The sequence below is a fragment of the Nycticebus coucang genome, chromosome 6, assembly GCF_027406575.1.
Source record: "Nycticebus coucang isolate mNycCou1 chromosome 6, mNycCou1.pri, whole genome shotgun sequence".
NCBI classification, from domain to species: domain Eukaryota; kingdom Metazoa; phylum Chordata; class Mammalia; order Primates; family Lorisidae; genus Nycticebus; species Nycticebus coucang.
The window spans coordinates 112,105,330-112,123,037 of record NC_069785.1 but is presented as its reverse complement, the minus strand read 5'-3'; the positions used below and the strand labels follow the sequence as shown (position 1 = coordinate 112,123,037).

The 17,708-nt window shown below is 38.6% G+C and overlaps 1 protein-coding gene across 2 annotated transcripts in view; it reads right to left on the bottom strand.

The window, feature by feature from the left end:
- Window positions 1-17,708, bottom strand: part of CUL5 (cullin 5) — a 132,783-nt gene that overhangs the window by 50,078 nt on the left and 64,997 nt on the right. Inside the window, exons 3-7 of one of the 2 annotated variants that reach the window (XM_053593822.1) lie at window positions 15,741-15,840; window positions 9,937-10,113; window positions 6,845-6,986; window positions 3,958-4,103; window positions 3,795-3,875 (exon numbers count right to left, since the gene is read on the bottom strand). In XM_053593822.1, the coding sequence (XP_053449797.1) occupies window positions 3,795-3,875; window positions 3,958-4,103; window positions 6,845-6,986; window positions 9,937-10,113; window positions 15,741-15,840 (646 nt within the window). Of the gene's footprint in view, window positions 1-3,794; window positions 3,876-3,957; window positions 4,104-6,844; window positions 6,987-9,936; window positions 10,114-15,667; window positions 15,841-17,708 lie in introns of those variants that run through there. The other variant, XM_053593823.1, reaches the window with a different exon arrangement.

Below are 17,708 nucleotides of genomic sequence, written 5' to 3'. Positions count from 1 at the left end.
CTCCTGAGTAGCTGGGACTACAGGCACCCACAATGCCCAGCTATTTTTTGTTGCAGTTTGGCCGGGGCCGGATTTGAACCCACCACCCTCAGTATATGGGGCCAGTGTTCCACTCACTGAGCCACAGGCGCTGCCCAGGATCCTCAATATTATTTCACACTTTTCTAAAGCTAAGCACTAGTGAATTAGTTCAATGAAGGAAATAGGAGGTATGACTGTTTGAAAGGATGAAGAAAGTGTTATTATTTCCAGATGATGTAATTAGATGTTTGGAATACTCAAGAGAATGAAATAAAACTTACGAAACAATGAAAGAATTTAGAAATTGACCAAATACTATATGACTATTACTTGAAATGTACACCTGGACTTTATTAGGGTTGGCCTCATAACTGGGTACCATATAGGTACAATTTGCTCTTTATATTGAATATAATTCCAGCAACTTGCTTTCTTTCTTTTTTTTTTTTTCAGTTTCTGGCCGGGGCTGGGCCTGAACCCGCCACCTCGGGCATTTGGGGCTGGCGCCCCACCCCTTTGAGCCACAGGCGCCGCCCCTTGCTTTCATTTAGTATATTGAAAATTAATCAAATTTATAGAACTGATTTATATAAACTAAATTCAAACAATGTAAATAATAAACCACAATTTGCTAATTTTCAGAGAAAAACCCTAACTGCCAAAAATTTACATACTTTAGTCTTAAATTCTGGTGTACAGTTATTATGCAGTTTTTTTTTTTTTTGAGACACAGTCACCCTTGTTAGAGTGCCTTAACGTCATAGCTCACAGCCAACCTCAAACTCTTGGGCTCAAGTAATGTTTCTTACCTCAGCATCTTGAGTAGCTGGGACTACAGGTGCCCACCATAATGCCCAGCTATTTTTAGAGATAGGTTCTTGCTCTTGCTCAGACTGGTCTCAAACTCCTAAGCTCAAGCAATCCATCCACCTTGGCCTCCCAGAGTGCTAGAATGACAGGTGTGAGCCACCATACCTGGCCTGCATTATTATGTAGCTTTATATGAAGAGACTATAATAGTAAATATGTTCTCTTTACCTTATTATCCTCCATTAATGAGAATACCTAATAGGTAAGTTCAGACTGAGATTAATATCAATAAAGCATTAAGATACATCATAGCATGCTGTGATGACTAATAATTCTTCTAAGAGAGAATTTTAGGAGGTATGTTCTGATTGTTTTTGGGTATATTGAAAGTGATTTTTTTCCTAACTATTCATATAATACTCATCATATCTTGTTCATATTACATTAAAATCCAAGACTTAGTAATCTCTTAGTTTATTGTTCTTTCCATCACACCATACTTTTTTTTTGTTTGTTTGCAGTTTTTTGCCGGGGCCAGGTTTGAACCCACCACCTCTGGTATATGGGGCCGGCGCTCTACTGCTTTGAGCCACAGGTGCCGCCCCATACTTCATTTTTAACAAATCATTTCCCTGTGGAAACAAAAATTGTGAATGAATGAATATTTAATAAGTAGTAGGTAGAGAATATAATGGCCCCCTTAGCTCAGTGAGGTTATGTAACAAAGTAATGCATCTGAGCTAAGCCTTAAACACCCAATGTTATAAATTAATCCTATAGTTCTGGTGCTTGATGTGTCCTCTGAACCAAAATTTGCTATACAAATATAGCAACTGCATTCGGTAACTAAACTGCATTAGCGACTGACACAATGCCTGGCTAATTTTTCTACTTTTAGTAGAGGCAGGGTCTCCCTCTTGCTCAGGCTGGTCTTCAACTGAAACCTCTCAAAAATCACTGGCTGGATTCTCTGCGATATCTAGCCCCATTCATATGATCTACCTCTAAGAAGTTTTTTTTCCTTTACCCTTGTCTTTTCTATTCCCACTCCTATAGCCCCATTTGGTTTTTTTAATACCTTCTTTGAATTATCACAAACACGTTCTACTTCTTATTCCCCCTCTTGTCTATTCTGATCTTTATTATCAAAAGATTAACATTTCTGAGTGATGACATGACAGGTGTGAGCCACCATACCTGGCCTGCATTATTATGTAGCTTTATATGAAGTGACAAAGACATGACATGGCTTTGACCATGGCAAACTTCTATAAAAAAATCCTGTCTTTGGAGTGAAGCTAAAATCTGGTTTTAAATTTTTTTTATAGAGAACCACTAAATTAGCCACTTTCTTTTGCCAATATCAAAATTATTTTAACCATTGAAAGAGGACGTGTATTGCAAATCATGAAACAGAAAACAAAAAAAGAAACCCAAACCACAAAGGAAAAAATGATCCAACTCAGCATGATTTCTGAATAAGAAATAAAATAAACATGACGATCCTTCAAGATAGAAGAAGCCAAAGAAAAGTAAGAAGCAAAAACTTTTTTTTTTTTTTTTTGAGACAGAATTTCAAGGTGTCACCCCCGGTTGAGTGCCGTAGCATCACTGCTCACAGCAACCTCCAACTCTTGGGCTTAAGTGATCCTCTTGCCTCAGCCTCCCAGGTCACTGGGACTACCAGCACCTGCCACAGCACTGGCTATTCTTGGTTATAGTTGTCATTGTTGTTTGGAGGGCCCCAGCTGGATTCAAACCCGCCAGCTCCAGTGTATGTGATTGGCGCCTTAGCCGCTTGAGCTATAGGCGCTGAGCCAGGGCTAAAGTTTTTGTTTTTGTTTTTTCTTTTTGTAGAGACAGAGTCTCACTTTATCGCCCTAAGTAGAATGCCATGGCATCACACAGCTCACAGCAACCTCCAAATCCTGGCTTAGATGATTCTCTTGCCTCAGCCTCTCGAGTAGCTGGGACTACAGGTGCCCACCACAATGCTCGGCTATTTTTTTGTTTCAATTTGGCCAGGGCTGGGTTTGAACCCACCACCGTTGGTATATGGGGCTGGTGCCCTACCCACTAAGCCACAGGCGCCGTCCCAAGAAGTAAAACATTTTTAAAATTCCAACCATAGGTGAAAAATGTTAGGCTACAGGTAAGCTGGAATGTTACTTTAAAAACATTTTTAAAATTCCAACCATAGGTGAAAAATGTTAGGCTACAAGCAAGCTGGAATGTTACACAGCCTAGGAACATTTCGTTCCTAGGATCCAAAGACTGAAAGAAACTGGAGGAAATACTTTTGTTACACTTGAACAGATTCCAAGACTCTTTCCAAACTTGATTCTTACTTTCCTTACTAAAGCACATAAGTGTAGTTCTCTATATAAAATAAAATATCTGGTATGTCTACTACTTTTGATTATTTTTTGTTTAAATGAGGATCTTAAAACAAACAACAAACATAAAATAAATAAAACAACACTGTATTTTATCTCATGAAAAGATGAAGTTTGAAACACCTTCCTGGGACAAGACATGTCCCATAGAAGTTAACAGTTCAGTATTCACTAATTCAGTATTCATAGCCACGTTATCAAATATAATTGCTGTGATAAATGAGAATCAACTCTATCTACAAGGAGCACATTTTACTTGCAACACGAAAATTACTAAAATGGTTAATTGCAGACACATAAAAGATAATAAAGGAGACTACTGATTAAAAATTAAGTACATTAAATATTAAAGTCTAGAGTAGGGATGGCAAATAGATTTATCTTGCACAATATCTCTGAAGAACATTCTGAATCAGGTGCCTCTTGAAGCTGGGCTTTGGCTCATTGGGACAGAATACTATAGTCAATTAGTAATGCTGTACAAAAGATAATGTTATTTGTGTCATGTTTTTGCCATTCCTGTGCTTCTCATAATCTCATAAAATATACAATTAAGAAATTACTTACTGCTTCAACAGAGTTACATTCTCGTCTTGTTTCTAAATAACGTAGTGCTCGTTTTTCTTCTTCTTTTAATTTAGCATCTGCCTGCCCAGAAGCAAAATAACGATCATTTTAAGAAAAGGAAGGGAACACCTCAAATTATCACATATACTAAGTTCTGACTTACATATTTCATATAATTCTGTACACCATTTTGTTGTAAATACGAGGGTGCCTGCGTTCTATAAAATCTCTCTGTTGAATCCAAGTATGCCTTCTCAAAATTGTCCCTATAAATTTGAAGCTTATCCTCAGGATTAGAACAAAGGTTAACTGAAAAACAGAAAATAAAATTTTACTCTAATTATGATCTAAATCAGTATTTTGAGTATAATAAATGAAATAAATATTGAGGATAACATAACAACACTCAAGAAAACGTATAACCATAAAAGACAAAATCCTTCATAAGAAACTTAAAAAATTAGCAGCACAAAACAGTAAGGTAACAAATAAGTAGTATAGATAATATGGATTATTGTTTTTGAACAGGAAAGAGATGGACTTTAACTGGATGATCAACCAAAAATTCATAAAAGATACTAATTTAAATTGAATCACAAAGAATAAACGAGGATTTCCACAGATAAAAATTAGTAAGGTAAATAAAATATTCAGAAGCAGAAAAGCACAAGTTATAGTAATATGTTGTCTAAGTACCTTACAAGGTTAATGGAAAATAATGTAGAAAAGTAAATTAGGAATGGCTGTGGAGAGCCTCAAATCTCAAATAAGTAACTGGAATTTAGTATAACGTACCACTTAAGAGGTAACCAGGAAAAATGTTAATAGCACTTAAAAATTAATCTTATGAACAGTACATAGACTAAATGATAGGAATAAGAAGCCTACTCAAATCAGGGGTGTTCAACCTGTGCCCAGCAGGCCACATGTTGATTTTGCGAGGACTTTTTTTCTTACCTATGAAGACAGATATCACGAAAAGTATGCACGGACCTTTTTTTTGTACTAACCAGCTTTCCTTAGTGTTTGTACATTTAATGTGTGGCTCAAGACAACTCTTATTCTTCCAATGTGCAGCAGAGGGAAAAAAAAAGGTGGACACCCCTGGTCTACATATACAGTTTAAAGAGGTCTAAATTGGTTGCAGTCCAAATAACAATGAATAAAAGCTCAGTCGTCAGGGCACTGGCCACAGACACCAAGGGTGGAGGGTTTGAACCCAGCCTGGAAGTAGAGATGGCAAACAACAATGACAACTGCAACCAAAAAATGGCTGGGCATTGTGGTGGGTGCTGCAGTCCCAGCTACTTGGGAGGCTGAGGCAAGAGAATCGCTTAAGTCCAAGAGTTTGAGTTTGCTGTGAGCTGTGATGTCATAGCACTCTACCCAGGGCAATAGCTTCAGACTCTGTCTCAAAAACAAAACAAAACAAAACAAAACAAAGGCTCAGCACCTGCAGCACAGTGGTTATGGCACCAGCCACATACACCGAGGGTGGTGGGTTTGAATTGAGCCCGGGCCAGCTGAAAAAAAAAAAAAAAAAAACGACAACTGCAATAAAAAATAGCCGGGCATTGTGGCAGGTGCCTGTAGTCCCAGCTACTTGGGAGCCTGAGTCAAGAGAATTGCTTAAGCCCGAGAGTTTGACATTGCTGTGAGATATGATGCCATGGCACTCTACCCAGTGCGACAGCTTGAGACTCTGTCTCAAAAACAAAACAAAACAAAACAAATAACAATGAATAAATTTTGGCCAGGGGTGGTGGCTCTTGCCTGTAATCCTAACACTCTGGGAGGCCAAGGAGGGTGGATTAGTAGAGCTCAGGAGTTCAGAGACCAGTTTGAGGAAAAGCAAGACTCCATCTCCATTAAAAATAGAAAAACTAGCCGAGGGTGGTGCCTGTGGCTCAGTGAGTAGGGCGCCGTCCCTATATACCGAGGGTGGCGGGTTCAAACCCAGCCCCGGCCGAACCGCAACAAAAAAATAGCTGGGCGTTGGGGCGGGCACCTGTAGCCCCCAGCTGCTCGCGAGGCTGAGGCAGGAAAATTGCAGAAGACCAAGAGCTGGAGGTTGCTATGAGTCCTGTGACATCATGGCACTCTACCAAGGGCGGTAAAGTGAAACTCTGTCTCTACAAAAAAAAAAAAAGAAAAAAGAAAAACTAGCCGGATGCTGTAGTGAGTGTCTGATCCCACCTACTTGGTAGGCTGAGGTGATAGGATTGCTCAAGCCAAAGAGTTTGAGGTCGCTGTGAGCTATGATGCCACAGCACTCTACCCAGGATGACAGTGTGAGATTCTGTCTCAAAGAAAAAAATAAATAAATTTCAGGAACAAGGAAACAAAAAGAATTTTTTTTCAAGGACACTGCTAATAAAAACCTAAAAGACTTACTAAAAAATATGTGGGTAATAGAGAAAAAGACATTCTAACTCTAGAGCTTCATTAATTCAAGAAATACTATATGTGTGTTCACATATACTAAATGTGTGTTCAGTAAAGATACAGTGTTAACAAGACAATTAAACAAAAGTATTAGGTCAGTGAAGCAAAGGTAATATGAAGTACTCAGTGAGATGACATAATCTAGTCTGGGAATTAGGAAGGGCCCCGGTGAAGAAATAGAGGATGAGGATAAGTTAGATGAGGAAGAACAATATTCTAAATCAGAGGCAATAAATATGAATATTATTGTCAGAAGCTAAGAAGTTAGGAGAGAAGTACACATGGAAGTAACATACTTCTTGAAAACATAAATATAAAACCTTTTTACGAGCTACAAATTCTAATTTACATTTCTCTGACTTAAATCACTACAAAGATTTTCAGCCAAGAAGTATATGGACAAAATAAATATTAACATTAACATCAATTTTTACAGATTTCTTTAAAGCAAAATAGATGTCATTTATGTGTTCTTTAAGAAAAACATCTGGCACAAAAAGTTGATGTGACTTCATATGCTAACTATCATAACTCTGACAGTACTATCCTATAATTATAGAATTTCCATGAATGAGAAATTATAATCATAAAAGTTCAGAACATACCATAAGATTCTCTTACTCCAATGACCAGCTGAGAATCAAAAGCTTCTCCCAATCTTTCAGCATGTACCAGTTTCATTGCACTGTCTTGGAGCCTGTTCTTTATATTTGAAAAGATTGACTCATTCCATGTATCAAGCATAAGCTAGGAAAACATGAACAAAATATGATTTTCAATTATTTTATTTTATTTTTTTTTTGTAGAGACAGAGTCTCACTTTATGGCCCTCGGTAGAGTGCCGTGGCCTCACACAGCTCACAGCAACCTCCAACTCCTGGGCCCAAGCAATTCTCTTGCCTCAGCCTCCCAAGTAGCTGGGACTACGATTTTCAATTATTAATATACCAAGTACCATGTACAAATACTAAGAAAGCAAAACAAATTCTTAGGCTGTGTTCATGTGAATACTCCAAGGAAGCAGTGTATTTTAGCACATAATAGTAAAAAATGGTTTTTCAGAATGAGACATAATTGGGTTGGAATCCCAGCTCTGTTTTTTATTTACTTGCTTCCTTGGTATAAAGCAGTCAAAATAATAGTACAAATTTCAGGTGGTGGTTATAAAATGGAAAATGTTGCTTCTCCTATAGATCCAAGACTGAATTTCAGAAGTCTTAGTGTGTATGGAATACTCACATGCATGTACCTCTGCAGACACATAAAAAAAAATATATAGATAGATAAAATAACCAATGAAAATGTTCACACCAGATTTTTAAAAAAGAATATGCAACCCTAGCTTATAGATGTTCCATTACAGTGATGGAAATGGCATATACACGTTGATGAGTATACATTAGTGCCCCAAATAATTTGGTCAAATATAGGAGATACACATGTATTAGTAACAGCAGCAGCAATAATAGTAAGAGTTAACAGTTTTAAAACACTCACTGTGTACTTGGGAATGCTCTATGTATTTTGCACACATACTTAATCTTCACAACCTTTATATAGATACTATTATTATTTCCCCTTTATTTATTTTTTAATTCTTAATTTTAACTTTTTTTAGGATTTTTTTTGAGACAGAGTCTTAAGACGAGGACTTAGCTGGTCTGGAAGCTGTGAGCTCAGGCAATCCACCCATCTTGGCCTCCCAAGTGCTGGGATTACAGGCATGAGCCACTGCACCTAGCTATTTCCCCTTTAGATATGGGAGATCTGGGGCACAGAAAGCAAAGCTAGCTTTCCCACATTCACACAGCTTTTAAGTAGCAAACAATGGGCTTTGAATCCAACAACTGTGGTACCATGCTCAATACTCTTACTCATTAAATGATGCTGCTTCCCATCAATAAAGAATGGTAAAAATTAATAGAATTTTATTAAAGAATCAATAAAGAATGGTAAAAATTAAAGGAATAACAGAAGAACAAAAAGAGGACAATAGTATGGGAATGCAAATTAAATAGCATCTAGAAGTATTTTTCACTTTTTTCGTTTGGTACAAATTTCTCTCTCTCTCTCTCTCTTTTTTTTTTTTAAGAAAATCTCACTCAGTTATCCTGGACAGAATGCCATGGTGTCATAGCTCACAGCAACCTCAAACTCCTGGGCTAAAGTGATCTGCCTGCCTCAGCCTTTTGAGTACAGGTGCCTCCCACAATACCCAGTCAGTTTTTCTATTTTTTTTTTTTTTTTTGCAGTTTTGGCCAGTGCCGGGCTTGAACCCGCCACCCCTGGTATATGGGGCCGGCGCCCTAGTCCTTGAGCCACAGGTGCCGCCCAGTATTTTTTAATAGATACACAGTCTTGCTCTTGTTTAGGCTGGTCTCGAACTCCTGAGGTCAAGCAATCCACCTGCCTCGGCCTCTGAGAGCACTAGGATTACAAGCATGAGCCACCACACCTGGCCACAAATTTTCCATACTGCAGTTAATTTTACTGCTGAAGAACCACTGGTTACCTAAATTCACGATATCCCTCTCAACATTAGGGCAAATTTTAAGGCTAGTATGTGGTAACAATGCCTAGGCCACACTGTTTTAATGCCTGAGTTTATTACTGTAACCATTACAGCAAACAGTAAGTTTAAAGTTCGAATGGCATTTTTTACTTTTCAAATCTATGGTTCCACTTGCATCTCACAAATAGGAAGATACATGGATAATGAGGACAGAGATTTTGAAGAGTACTGAAGAGCTGAATTACAGCAAACAGTAAGTTTAAAGTTCGAATGGCATTTTTTACTTTTCAAATCTATGGTTCCACTTGCATCTCACAAGTAGGAAGATACATGGATAATGAGGACAGAGATTTTGAAGAGTACTGAAGAGCTGAAAGGGAAACCTAGGATCTTTCACTCTCAAGGCTAAGTTCTTTCCATTAAATCATGACTGGTTACTGGGCACAAAGCTTTTACTGATAATTAGAAACTATACAAAATGTGAAAATATTTGAGTTTATATTAATAAAAGCTAGAACTGCGTAAAAGGAGATTATAAAATAGAGAACAATTTTGTCATCATTAAACACAAATTTATCAGATGTGGCTCAGTCGGTGGGGCGCCGGCCCCATATACCGAGGGTGGCGGGTTCAAACCCGGCCCCGGCTGAACTGCAACCAGAAAATAGCTGGGCGTTGTAGCGGGCGCCTGTAGTCCCAGCTGCTCGGGAGGCTGAGGCAAGAGAATTGCTTAAGCCCAGGAGTTGGAGGTTGCTGTGAGCTGTGTGAGGCCACGGCACTCTACCGAGGGCCATAAAGGGAGACTGTCTCTACAAAAAAAAAAAAAAAAAAGAAATTTTTATAAGAGGGAAAAAGTAGTTTAATTTACAGTAAAAGTACAACAAAAGAATAGGAAAATAAAATATTGAAGATAAAACTAGGAAAAGAAGAAAAATGAAAAAGTAAAAGAGTAACATTTGAAGACACAGATCTGCAGCTTAAGACCACATAAGAAAATGAAAGAGAACTGAAGCTAAAGAGATGTGAAAGAAAAATAATATTATTCAATAAATTCTAGTAAAAGCTGAAAAGGAATTGAAATGTGAAGTAGAAAAACCCACTTAAAATCTAAATTATTGTCAAATGACTTCAAATTACCTTCTGCCTAAAGAATATGAGGAAAACAATAGGGAAAAATTAACTTACCTTGCGAACAATACTGTCTTCCACATTTGATTTTTTATTGCTGCCCTGTTTACCCATTAAAGTAATCTCTAGTTGACAAAAAGGTTTCGGTAAAATATCACATTGCGTAAAGAATTTTCGCCATTCAACAATATATGCTTTTAGCAAAGCTGTATCATCTTGATGGCTCAGTACTCGCTGAAAAAAAAATGCCAATTTAAAATAAATGCTGGTGCTTTGAAGAATAAAAATAAAACATATTCATGCTATAATTGAAAATTTTTTAAATTTATTGTACAAACTGTATTATATCCAAGAGAAATTGAAACATATTCACAAAAAAATCTTATACATGAATGTTCCTACTAGTATTATTCAAAATAAACAAAAAGTAGAAATGACCCAAATGTCTATTAGCTGATGAATGGATAAGCCCTATATGGAATGTACACAACAGAATAGTATTCAACCATAAAAAGAAACAAAATACTAATAAATGCTACAATACAGATGAATCTTGGAATCATTATCAAAGTGAAAGAAACGTATTACAAAAGGCGACATATATTGTTTGATTCCATCTATAAGAAATGTCAAAACCAGGCAAATCGGGCGGCGCCTGTGGCTCAGTCAGTAAGGCACTGGCCTCATATACCGAGGGTGGCGGGTTCAAACCCGGCCCCGCCGAACTGCAACAACAACAACAAAATAGCCGGGCGTTAGGGAGGGCGCCTGCAGTCCCAGCTACTCAGGAGGCTGAGGCAAGAGAATCGCTTAAGCCCAGGAGTTGGAGGTTGCTGTGAGCTGTGTGAAGCCATGGCACTCTACTGAGGGCCATAAAGTGAGACCCTGTCTCTACAAACAAACAAACAAAAAAAAAAAAAACCAGGCAAATCCATAGAGCCAGAAAGCAGATTAGTGGTGGGAGTGATTGTTAACAGCTACAGAGTTTCTTATTAAGGTGATGAAAATATTCTGGAATAAATGGCTGATAGTTGCATAATTTCATGAATATACTAACACATAATTTCACATGCTTTATGAGGGTGAATTTTATGATATGTGAATTATATCTCAAGTTTTTTAAAAAGGTATTGGAACCCATTTCCTCACTCCTGGAGTTTGGGCCAATCCTGTGACTTGCTCTGACAAAAACAATGTCATAGATTTAATGTTGCGAGATTTTTCAAGCCAAGACCTGAAGATTCAGGTCTAACAGATTTCCCCTCAAAAACTGGTTTTCTAAGAATGAAAAATCACACAGGGGAAGAGAAAGCCACCACCACATGCTAAATATTTGCTTATTGCTCTCTTGGACCACCCAGTCCTTGAAGAGCCAAAAGCTAACTGTTGCTGCATTAATAAGCTTAGGTTAGATCAGCCCAAATGACTATGCCACACAATTATGAACAAATAAAATAGTTGTTAATGTAAAAAAAAGAAGAACCCAATTTTCTAACAGTTTCCCAAGCATTGTGTTTATTATTTTACTTATTTATTGTCCTTTAAAAATGCTATAGTAAACATTTTAATACATGTTATCTTTCCCATTTGGGGCTTCCTAACAAAGTAAGTTCAGCTGAAGATTGTTTAGTAAAGACTCACAAAACTAAATTTTCTTCTTCTTCTTCTTCTTCTTTTTTTTTTTTTTGGAGACATAGTCTCACTTTGTCACCCTTGGTACAGTGCCATAGTGTCATAGCTCAATGCAACCTCAAACTCATGGGCTCAAGAGACTCCCAGAGTATTAGGATTACAGGTGAAAGCCACTGTGCATGGCTCTAAATTTTCTTTAGTTTAAAAATTATACACTTAAGTCTAACATAGGTGTCTACTTTTAATGGTGCTGAATCTCGTCCTAGGGATCTTGCTGAGGTCTACATTTTCAGTCGAGCCACAGTGAAACCCTTACATATTTTGTTTGCTAGTGCTGAGTATAATTTAAATGCCTGCTGACAATCTCCACCAATTCTTTTTATTTTTTGAAACAGAGTCTCATTCTGTCGCCCTTCATAGAGTGCTGTGGCATCATAGCTCTGAGGAACCTCAAACTCTCAGGCTCAAGCGATCCGCTTGTCTCAACCTCCCAAGTAACTAGAAGTAGAGGTGCCTGCCACAACACCTGGCTATTTTTAAGAAGATTCTTTTTTTTTATTGTAGAGACAGAGTCTCACTTTATGGCCCTCGGTAGAGTGCCGTGGCATCACACAGCTCACAGCAACCTCCAACTCCTGGGCTTAAGCAATTCTCTTGCCTCAGCCTCCCGAGTAGCTGGGACTACAGGCGCCTGCCACAACGCCCAGCTATTTTTTGGTTTGCAGTTCAGCCGGGGCCGGGTTTGAACCCGCCACCCTCGGTATATGGGGCCGGCGCCTTACCGACTGAGCCACAGGCGCCGCCCTAAGAAGATTCTTTATGAGCCCATTTTCATAAATTAAAGAATAAAGTTCTATCAATATGAAATAAACATAATTTATCTTTATCAAAAGTCATAAAAGAGGGCTGGCTGCAGTGGCTCATGACTACAAACCAAGCACTTTTGGAGGCTAATATGAGAAGACTGTTGAAGCCAGAGGTTCAAGACTGCCGGAGCACCATAGCAAGATCCCATCTCTACTAAAAAAAAAAAAAAAGAAAAATTAAAAGGCTTGGTGGAACAATCTGTAGTTCCAGCTACTTGAGAAGCTTGAGGCCAGGAAGATTGCTTGAGCCCACTAATGTGACATTGCAGTGAGCTATGTCACCACTACACTCTAGCCCAGGCAACAGTGTTGTCTCAAAAAATAATAATAATAATTAAAAAATTAACCTGATATATTTTCCAATACAAGTAGAAATTACTTATAAATCAATTCTGAGAAAATTATTTTCTCCCTCTCTTTTTAAGAAATGGTGTCTTACTAGATTGTCCACACTGAACTTGAGCTCCTGAGTTTTACCAACCCTCCCACCTTAGTTGCCCAAGTAGCAAGGACTACAGGTGCCCATCAAGGAGCTTGGCTTAAGAGAAATAGTTCTGGAGGCCAGGCTCAGTGGCTCACACCTATAATACTAGCCCTTGGGAGGCTGAGGTGGGTAGATTGTTTGAGTTCACAGGTTGGAGATCAGCCTGAGCCAGAGTGAGACCCTGTTTCTAAAAACAGCTGCGTGTTGTGGCAGGCAGCTGTAGTCCCATCTACTCGGGAGGCTGAGGCAAGAGAATTGCTTGAGCCAAGAGTTGCTATGTGAGCTATGATGCCATAGCACTAAAGTGACTCTTGTCTCCAAAAAATTTTATAAAATAAAAATAAATAAAGAAGAATAATTTGGGGCCAGGCATGCATGGTGGCTCACACCTATAATCATAGCACTCTGGGAGGCTGAGGCCAGATGATCTCTTGAGGTCAAGAGTTTTGAGAACAGCATGACCAACAGAGTGAGACCCCATTCTACAAAAATAAAAAAGGAAATAATCAACTAGGCATGGTGGTATGTGCCTATGGTTCCAGCTACTTGGATGAAGCAAGAGGATCACTTAACCCCCGGAGTTTGACATTACAATGAACTGTGACCATGCCACGGCAATCCAGTCCAGGTACCAGAATAAGACGCTCTCTAAAAAAAACCCAAAACAAAATACCCTTTTGATTAAACTGTGATATTGAAATACTGTATTTACGTCTCTAAGTAAAGCTTAAAATCGGCCTTTTCATTAAGAGATAATTTCCTATAAAACTACAATTAAAAAATATATCAAGATGTTATCGACAAACCAATTAATTTCAAAAGTAATACCTAACATGACATTAGTCTTACCAATTATATACTTGATTTAAGTATTTTCTTTTAAATCATATTTAGAAAAAACTCATTTTTCATTTTCAACTGTTGAAGAACTATTAGTATTTAATAAAATTTTTAACAAATAATTTTTACTAATATTGTACAAGGCACTGATGTATAAATCCAACTAAAGAATAAGAAATTATAGCCTTCTAGTTTTCATACTTCATTTGTGTGTGTTTTATTTTTTGAGACAGAGTCTCACTACTTCGCCCTAGGTAGAATTCTGTGGCATCAGCTCACAGCAACCTCAAACTCTTAGGCTCAAGCTATTCTCTTGCCTCAGCATCCTGAGTAGCTCGGACTACAGGTGCCCACCACAATGCCTGGCTTTTCTTTTTTTTTTTTTTCCTTAAAGACAAGGTCTTGCTCATATTCAGGCTGGTCTTAAACTCGTGAGCTCAAACAATCCACCCTCCTTGGCCTCCCAGAGTGCTAGGATTACAGGCGTGAGCAACTGCACCCAGTCCCCCAGACTTCATGTTATAGAAAGTAAATAATCGTCTATGGCCATACCACCCTGAACGCACCGAATCTCGTCTGATCTCGGAAGCTAAGCAGGGTCGGGCCTGGTTACTACTTGGATGGGAGAAAGAAAACAGTCTCATGTCCTTAGGCCCCTTCCCCAAATGGTAAGGGATTTACTCACTAGAGAGGCCTTTGAATAGCCTACTTTGAATAGCTCATTCAAAGTAATACATCACAAGGTGTTAATAAAATCAAAACAAAATTAACTCTTATGTAATTAATCTACTGTCTAAATGAGATGTCTTCATTTCTATAATATTAACCATTTATATATAATATCAACACATGAACACTAAATTTCAGCTCAGTGGTAACAGTACACAGGACAGTCCAGGGATTTTACAATTGGAGAAGCATCTGGAATTAAAAAAATTACTGTCAGGGCGGCACCTACGGCTCAATGAGTAGGGCGCCGGCCCCATATACCAAGGGTGGCAGGTTCAAACCCAGCCCTGGCCAAACTGCAACAAAAAACAGCTGGGCGTTGTGGCGGGCATTTGTAGTCCCAGCTACTCGGAGGCTGAGGCAAGAGAATCACCTAAGCCCGGGAGTTGGAGGTTGCTGCAAGCTGTAACACCACAGCACTCTACCGAAGGTGACAAAGTGAAACTCTGTCTCTAAAAAAAAACCAAAAAAAATACCCCCAAAATTCCAGTCAATTGAGAAGAGGTATTAGTTATGACAGAAAAAAAATTATGGTGGCGATGTCTAAAAAAACATATAAAAAACTGAATTCTTTTTTTTTTTTTTTTCTGAGACAGAGTCTCACTATGTCACCCTCAATAGAGTGCTATGGCATCATAGCTCACAGCAACTTCAAACTCTTAGGCTTAAGCGATTCTCTTGCCTCAACCCCCCAAGTAGTTATAGTTGTTTGGGAGGCCCAGGCCGGGTTCAAACCCGCCAGCCCTGGTATATGTGGCTGGTGCCCTAGCCACTGAGCTACAGGTGCCAAGACCTAAATTCTTGATAGTATCTTTTAATTGAAGTTAATAATGTACTCTCATGACAGAAATATCACGGTGGGGAAAAAAAAAGCCCAACTAGTAACAACCATTTTATTAAAATTTTATTTGACAATGTGTTGGCTGGGTACAGTGGCTCATGCCTGTGCTCACAGGTTCAAGACCAGCCTGAGCTAGAGCGAGGCTTCGTATCTAAAAATAGCTTGCTGTTGTGGTAAGTGCCTATAGTCCCAGCTACTGAGGCAAGAGAATGGCTTGAGCCCAAAAGTTTAAGGTTGCTGTAAGCTATAATGCCACGGCACTCTACCAAGGTTGACAAAGTAAGACTGTATCTCAAAATAACAACAACAAAAAAAACCCCAGCAAAAAACAAAAACACAAAAAAACCCAACTGTATCAAAACTTAAGGCATTTTAAAATTATTTCAGAAGTCCTACCTTCAAAATCATAAAATATGATGTTGTTTTCAGTAGTTTTAAAAGCAATCTAAAATAAAGAAGCAGAACTTACTGCTTGTGCTTGCTTAATAAACTCAAGAATATCTTCTTTTAAAGCCTGATGGATTTTTGCTGGGCCTTTATCATCCCAGAGACATACTGCATGCACGTCCCTGTAAATATAAACATACATTAATAAAGGAACAAGAACAGAGACAAAACTCCTCTTAAGTTCTGTTTTAGTACACTTTCCATAGACCACACCAGACCAAGCCAATGTGCCTAAATTCATTCACATGAACCAAGCACTATGTCGCATGCATGCATTCATTTCTCTCTTTTTTTTTTTTTCTTTTGAGACAGAGCGTCAAGCTGTCACCCTGGGTAGAGTGTTGTGGCATTACAGCTCACAGCAACCTCCAACTCCTGGGCTCAAGCGAGTCTCCTGCCTCTGCCTCCCAAGTAGCTAGGATTACAGGCATCTACCACAACGTCCGGCTATTTTTTGGTTGCAGCCGTCATTGTTTGGCGGACCCGGGCTAGATTTGAACCCGCCAACTCAGGTGTATGTGGCTGGCACCTTAGCCGCTTGAGCCACAGGCACCCAGCCCATACATTCATTTCTATCTTTTTTTTTTTTGTAGAGACAGAGTCTCACTTTATGGCCCTCGGTAGAGTGCCATGGCATCACACAGCTCACAGCAACCTCCAACTCCTGGGCTTAAGTGCCTCCCAAGCAGCTGGGACTACAGGCGCCCGCCACAATGCCCGGCTATTTTTTGGTTGCAGTTCAGCCGGGGCCGGGTTTGAACCCGCCACCCTCGGTATATGGGGCCAGCACCTTACCAACTGAGCCACAGGCACCGCCCCCTTCATTTCTATTTTAATTTTGTCACTGTTTTCCTCTTTAATTCTCTGGTTATTTACTATATAAAATTTAATTTTAAAAGCATAACTTCATCTCTTAATCTCATTCCCCCAAGTTAAATGTTACTAATATTTTCTTGTAAAAAAAATAAATCCTTTTAATTCCTTAACACAATAGATGTACATAGAAAATTAGTCATTTAAGTTCCATTAAAATCAATCTCTTAACTTCTCCATATATTGATTATCCATTTACACTACCAAGGTATCTCCTTGATTTAAACAAAAACAAAAGCTCTCATAAATTGGCACACCAAAACTCAGAACTTATAAAGGTGATATTTTACCAAAAAGTCATTCTTTATAGAAATATATTTAGCACTATTACAACATGTTCAGAAAATTAATTTCCTTTTTTTTTTTTTTAAAGACAGTCTCACTCTGCTGCCTAGGTCACAGTACAGTGGCATGATCATAGCTCACTGCAGCTTCAAACTGTTGGGACTCAGGTAATCCGCATGCCTTAGCCTCCTAAGTAACACTGGCAACAGGCACACACAACACCCAGTTAATTTTTCTTTCTTTTCTAAGAAATAAATTCTCCCTATGTTGTCCAGGCTAGCCTTAAACTCCTGGCCTCTGCGATCCTCCCAGCTTGATCTCCCAAAGTGCTGGGATTACACGCTCGTGTCCCCAGGCCTGGCTGATTTCTTCGTTACCAACTTGTGAGGCAAGCAAACAAGAGGATAGGGTCATATTGAGGATTTATTCATTCAAAAGCTGTTTCCCAGTGACTCATTTAAAATATAATAGAGCCCCTAATATAAAAAGTCAAAGGAAAATAAAAAGTCTCCTTTGAATTATGTCTACAGCCCAAGGATAGGGTAAGGTGAAAATGAGAGGTAGAAGGGAAAAGGGAAGGCTTACTGGAAGTGCTGGTTCCTAAGCTTAACCTCAAAAAATAGTTTGAGGATATTTTATGCAAAAATAACCATACTATGTAAAGAACTATGGATGATTACTTGGATTACAGTGAACTATAAACAAATCAATGTGGCTACTATGTAAAGAAGCAAGTTGGGAGTAATATAGAAGAATTTGGTAACCCAACCACTTTTTATCATTTACACTCAGTCGCAGGCTTAACTGTATGTATCTCTAATTTGGACATTTC